This window comes from Passer montanus, unplaced genomic scaffold, assembly GCF_014805655.1.
Source record: "Passer montanus isolate IOZ18808 unplaced genomic scaffold, ASM1480565v1 scaffold698, whole genome shotgun sequence".
NCBI classification, from domain to species: Eukaryota; Metazoa; Chordata; class Aves; order Passeriformes; family Passeridae; genus Passer; species Passer montanus.
Genome location: NW_024372125.1, coordinates 3,200 through 10,064, shown reverse-complemented (window position 1 = coordinate 10,064; position 6,865 = coordinate 3,200). Strand labels below are relative to the sequence as shown.

Sequence of the window (6,865 nt, the reverse complement as noted above, 5' to 3'; positions counted from 1 at the left end):
GGGAACAGGATTAATGCTTTATTGCTTGCTTATTAAAATGAGATGTGCCATTATGGAAGTGTAGGATTTACAGGCACAAATGTTGAGGTCCTTGTGTCTGCAGCCTCTGTCTTTCATTTCTGGGAACTTCATGAAGGGAGAAGGGAATAAATAATTTTATTTTCACCCATCTCTAAGGAAATATTATAGAGGTTGGGAATGAAAAAATGCTCCTCTGATCTACAGATTTTTACAGTTTATCTGTGTAAGGATCCAAAGCAGCACTTTGGAGGCAGAGTCTGGATTCTCCTGTGTGCTGAACCTTGGAGGCAAAGAATAAACTTGCTGGCACTTTGGTTGCCTGTCCGTAGATGGTTTTCAGGCTGTCTAAAGCTGCTTTGGGATGCTGGCTTCTGCTAGCAATCCTTTTCACAACTTCTGTTGCTCAGCATGGACCATATTATTTTTCTCTAAGCATACTTATTTCCTCTATTGTTTTTCTTTCTCCTTGTTTTCTTTCTCTATTTTCTCCCATCCTAGCAAAGAATTTAACATCACCTATATCAGGAAATGTGGAAATCACAGGGCAAAGTGACTTTTTCCATCTGGTACCTCCCCATCTGATAGCAAATTGTGCAAATCCTCATTGGTGCCTTTAAACCATGCCATTTTAAGGAACTATGTGGCTGTCAGGAAGAACATAATGACACTGGGGGTTACAGCCTGACTTTGTACAGCTGTGCAAACCAGCAGCTTAACTTTGGAGTCGGCACTATGCTCAGAGTCATAGGTAAGGAGCTGTTTTTAACCCAAGTGCTCTGTGTGGAGGACACTTGAAAATTGCCCTTGTGTTCGTGATATGTAGCATATACAGAGATGATTTTAAAATGAGAGTAGGAATGAAAAATAACAAGAATTATGAAACTGCCCTTGCGATGATGGAAATGGAGGAACTGAGATACTTTTTCTCCCAGGTGGGTGAAGGCTGTGTGACAGGGAATGAGTTTATGCATGGAAATGATTGAGCTTTGAGTGAGTGTCTACCATGAGTGGCATGGAAGACCAGAACACAATGGGCTGCTGATCAGATTTTTTGCTCCAGTCCTTCCTTTGACCAATCCCTTTATTCCATTTCAAGCATGCTAATAATCAGAATTTCATTGTCCTTCCAGTACTTTCAGTAGTTTTATCATTCTTTCTTTCTGCCTCGTTTTTTCACCTACCATTCAATTTTGTTGCTCCCTTCTTTCCTTAGTGTATTAAATTTCCCCTTTTTTTTCTTTTGTCCTCCTATCTGGTTCAGTCTCTTCACTCATTAGCCATTAAGGCTATGAGCCAAAGAATTTATCAGAGATACTTCTAGGATAGGAAATAAAATCATAACGCCAAGTGCTGGAAGGGAGAAGTAGAAGGGATCAACCTCTCTTCATACCCACTAAAAGGAAAGCAGAGCAGTGCTAAAGCTTCCAGGGAGTTATCTATATTGAATATCCCAGTCATCTAAGGTCTGTACAAACTGATACAGAAGCAGCCCAGGGATCTTTACAGAGCAAACACTGGTGGTCACAATTAAGGCATCATTGGAATACAAACATGAGGGTTTAGGGGACAAGATCTCTGCAAGATAATAATTTCTGCTCATTCTGCTGCCTCTCCTCCTCTTCAAAGGAGTGAGTGATCAGGAAGAACATCCACAATTCATAGTGCCTTCATACAAAAAAGCACCAGCCCAGAGAAATAATTTTCTCTTTGGCTCCATAGTTTTCCCTACATTCCCTTTTCCAGCAGCACTCTACAGACCTCATAGGTTTCTCATGCTAGTTGAGTCAAAAAGGCATTTTCATATAGCATATGGAACCCCCACCTGCCTTTTAGGGTCACTGCTTGGCTTCTGAGTAACTTCTCATGTCTGCCTTGTACATCCCTGTGACTGAAGCCTGTTCTCATTAATCTTACAAGTAGGTATTAAACACTTTAGGACAGGGAACAACATTTGATTTGCACGTGTATAGAATCTTGCATCATTCTTGGAAGGCGTGTAGCCCACAATCAGAGCTTCTCATACCTACAATAACCTAAAATTTAAATTACATGAAGTCATGTTGTATGTTCTTAAAAATGGATTGGTTAAGACCCAAGGCAAAACTTGTCCCTGGCAGACATGTTACCTGCCTCAATGGTTTTTCACTTCAGACAGTGAGAAGGATCAGCTCCTTCCCTGTTTCCTTCCTTCCAGGTCATCATGTAGATGGGGGCCAAGTAGGGTATCCCATGACAGTATAATTCTGAACTCTGCAATGACCACCATGTCTTAACTCCATCCCCAGGAATGTGACTCAGTTTGCTGAAGATGTTTGTGCCTTAAAAGAGACTCCCTTATCTATTAATGCAATATTATAAATACAGGCCTTACTCACAAAACCGGGGACATTTCCGCCCATCTCGTCGCTCCATTTCTTTGCAGCTTTGTATTCTACTGACAGAGGCAATACAAGAAATTCATGTACTTGTGCGTGTCTGTGGCCAGACCGCTTATGTTTCTGTGTGATGAGTGAGAAGAAATCCTTCCACTTTCCTGGTGTGTCCTAGCCAACATACATTAATTGTCCAATAGACAGCAGTTAAAAGGCCAGGTATTTCAGGAGAAACACGGCACAAACTCAGTTCCATTTTCAGGGGGTTTTGTTTGAGCAGAGGGATGGAGGCTCTGGACCATGTTGCTTTGTGTTTCAGGGAAGAATGATGAAATCATACCTCCTGCCGTGGCCATCTTTTCCCCATCAAAGCAGGAGATCCAGCAGAAGAGCAAGGCCACGCTGGTGTGCCTGGCCTCTGGTTTCTACCCTGACCACTTGACTCTGGTGTGGAGGGTGAATGGTGTGAAAAGGACTGAAGGGGTGGGCACAGACGAGTCCTCCACACAGAATGGGAGCACCTACTCACTGACCAGCCGACTGAGGATGCCAGCCTGGGAATGGTTCAACCCTCTGAATCGCTTCGAGTGTGTTGCCAGTTTTTTTCAGAATGGAACAACAGCATCAGTAAACAAATTTATCCATGGTGATGCTGGTGAGTAAAAACTAACTCTTACCATGCTATATAGGATAGAAATCACAAATCTAAAGAGCAAGTGTTATGATAGGAACCGCATCAATATATAGCTTCCATATAACGCGTTCTTCTGGAACAAATACATCCCTGAATATCTAGGAATTAACATATGTCTCTTCCCATTCCTGGGCCTTTGTCCCTGTGTTACCATTCTACATCTCAAGTTTCTTCAGGCCTCCCACTGAGAAATCTCTGTAGTAGAGTAAATTGTACAGTATCATAAAACACCCAGTTGTAGTAGGAAGAATGAGGCAGTGTTTTATAAACTGAAACTTCTAAAATCTGTATTCTGTTTGCTCTGAAGAGAAACATGACTTTCAGTTCATTTTTGTCTTTCAGGTTGTGCACTCACAGAAGGTACGTGTGGCTTCTCACGTAAAAGGAATTTTGCCTCTTCTCTCAGGCGATTATCAGGGTGTATTTTAATGCCAGTTTTACTGACATTAAGTACAACGTGTGGGAGATATCTGCTGCATGAAAAGCTTCTTCTTTCTCCTGTTAAAAAAAAAAAAAAAAGAAGAAGAAAAAAAAAGGAGGAAAGTTATTTGGAGGGTTGTTTGTGAACGTTGGATGTAGCTCAGCTTTGGGGTTGAGGTCTCCCATATGATTAAATTTTGAAAATTGAAGAATCATGGTACCATCCTGTAGACTGTAATTTTAGTATTTACCATCTCCTCCAGTTCTAGAAACTGACTTCCATTGGGAATATTCTTGCACAGCAGGAAAGAAATAATCCATTCTTTATACAAATGATTCTGAAATCAAGATTCAGGATATGATCTTCTGAATATTTCTCAGAATCAAACTCAGAACAATTCCCATGACAAGTCACATTCCACTCCACAGTGCTGTCATGTATGGAGGATATCCATATTGCAAATTACATTTCTTTCCTCTTTGTATACATATTTGCACACACCTGTTTTTCAAGAACTTCCTTAATTCTTCAGGTATCTTAAGGCTGAACCAAGACAGATCTTGTATCTCAATACTATGGCAACTCCTTAAGAGTGAAAAATCTTCAAGAATATAAAACTTCTAGAAGGCATGTTATTCTGGGCTTTGTAAAACTTTCCTGATAACAACAGCAGCACTCATAAGGGCACTGACAATAATGAGACAAAATAAAACGTTTGTATCTTTTGATTCAGCCTATTTTGCATTCCTAACAGGAGACTCAGATGAACAGCCCTGTTCATCAGTAGGTGTGGAACTCAATACTTTCCCAGCATAAAGCCAATCTCTGTCTTTCCTAGACTTGCTTTCTCTTGTGGTTCTTTGAATTCTGGCCCTTCCCTGCTCCTCTGGCGTCAACAGAGCCACTCATTTGGCTCTAGTTCCTTTATGTTGCTTAGCTAAAGATGTCATATGTTGTCATTTGATGAAAGCCCCATTAGAACCAGCATCTTGTAATGATGATGATGAAAATTGAACACACAAATGGTGTTTGACTTGCAGAGTCGTACTTGCGGTATGGAAATTCCCTGAAGCTCACTTACCTCATCCTCTGTGGCAAAGCCTTGGTCTATGCAGTTTTGGTGAGTGGTCTGGTGTGGACAGGCAAGGTGAGTCAGAGTGGCCCTGGAAGGCTGGGCTCACTCACTGGTCAAGGATCAGTGGATGCAGGTTAAACCCCTTCTCAGAGGTGTGGCTGTTCTGCAGGTGCTCTGCCAGGCTTTGTGGAGTTCCACTTGAAAAATCAGAAATGATGGGTTTTCTCTTACCGTTTTTCCAAAACTCAAATAAAATCAATGCTATCTAGCAGAGAAATTCCTTCTCACAATCCTCTTTAAACACATGAAAAAGTTGAGAATTAAGGACAAGTTGCCCAGAAAGTAAATAAGGGAAATATCAGATATGTCACGCATTTGTGTAACCATTGCGAAGGGGCTTACACCTGCAGTGAAAATAATAAACATATTTTTTAAAGTGATGCAGGAGATAAATCTGATTAAATATTTACAAAGATTTAAGAAGAACAGTGGATTGATCTGAAAGGATGGGATAATTCAACTAACCAAGAAGAAATGCTTTTTATTAGTAAGTTTTTCCTGTGGCTGAAACATACATGCACAGTGAGAGCAGCAGAAGTCTCAGCGCTTGTCTGTTCAAAAGCAGAACAGGGAGATGTATTTGAAAAGTGACCTGGTAGAGTTGAGGGCAAAGATGAGAACAATCTCAGTTGTATTTTTTGGTCCTTTTGCAAGGATAGAATGGAAGGTGTAGATATGTCCATTTCTGGATCATAGAAGCCTAGAATCGCAGAATGGTTTTAGGTGAGAAAGAACATTTAAAGATTATCTAGTTCCATCCCCACCCTGAAATGGGCAGGGACATCTCTCACTAGACCAGGTTGCTCAAAGCCCCATGCAACCAGGCCTTAAACACTTCCAGGGGTGGGACATCCACGGCTTCTCTGGGAAACCTGTTCCACTCTCTCAGCACCCTCCCCAGAACAAATTTCTTCCTTTAATCTGAAGCTACCCTGAATCAGTTTAAAACCAGGCCTCTTCATCCTGTCACTGCAGGCCTTGGTAAAACATCTCTGTTTTTCTTAAAAGTCCCCCACTGCTGTGTATGGGAAGGCCTCAGGCAGGCCTCTCCAGAGGCTTCTCTTCTCCAGTCTCAAGAGGAGTTGTTCTCTCAGCCTGTCTTCATAACCTGAGGCCCTGGGACTGGCTTTTGTGGGATTCCTGTGGGCCTGCTCTGTCATGGCCATGTGTTACCTGGGCTGGGGCCTCCAGAGCTGGACACAGAAGTGCAGGTGGGATTGGTGGGGGTTCACATGGGCCCGCTCTCTTAAGTCTGTCCAGGTGCCTGTGGCTGGCATCCCTTCCCTCACACACACCGATGGCCACACAGCTTCATGTCAGCTGTGAACTTGCTGAGGGTGCACTTGCTCCCACTGTCAATGACACGCTGATGAAAGTTGAAGAAATGCTTTTGGCCCCAGTACAGACCCTTGAGGGAAACTGTTTGTGACTGACTGCCACTTGAACATTCACCGTGGATGCTAGCTCTTTGGGCAAGGTCATCCAGCCAGTTCCTGTATTTGTTTCTGTTGTTTGGTGGTTGTTGTTGTTGTGATTGCTATTTTATTGTTCTTCTTATTTTGTCCCATTTTGTTTTCAATTAGAGTGGCGTCAAGTTATCTAGAGAATAAATGAAGAGCCCTTGTCATCACATCAGCAGGAACATGACAAGATTGCTACCTTTCCATAGCAAAAAAATCTGTGCTTCTACGAACTTCTGAATATAATTTTTTTGTAATTATCAGTTGCTGTACTGTTATTCACATCTTTGTCAGCTTTCTCTGTACTTCCATATCATAATGTATCATATTTTATTGTAAGACATCTTTAAAAGTAGCACCTTCTTAATGCTCAGCAGCTGAGAACTCATCTGATTGATTTAGGAATAAAGTTTTTGCTTCTCTTCCCTTGAAAAGCATGAGTAGTTGTTTTTAAATTTGGTCTTCTGTAGTAATAATGTCCTACCACACAAAGTTCAGTGAGTAATAGGGCCGTAACGAATACCTATTAATGATCATTTACTGGAAATCCCTGTAGAAATGACTTATCAGTTATGAGAACAGCAGAGGCTCATCCAATACTTACACTGTGTACCAACAAGCAGGGCTGCAGGCTTTGGAGGCCTGCCCTCAGAGGGGCTGATTTTGAGCCAGAACAGCTGCATAATTCAAAGGTGGTAGAGAAGGAAACAGCACTCCAGCCAGATGAGAAGTGACATCCTCTTGGGAGAGGCATGGGAGCTG

The 6,865-nt window shown here is 41.9% G+C and overlaps 1 gene segment (V, D, J or C); it reads left to right on the top strand.

The window, feature by feature from the left end:
• Positions 1-511: 511 nt before the first annotated feature.
• On the top strand, positions 512-6,531 carry LOC120511914. The segment is given in 5 exon segments: positions 512-769; positions 2,713-3,048; positions 3,430-3,447; positions 4,549-4,655; positions 6,227-6,531. Coding segments are annotated over 5 exon segments (504 nt in total).
• The last annotated feature ends 334 nt before the right edge of the window (positions 6,532-6,865 follow it).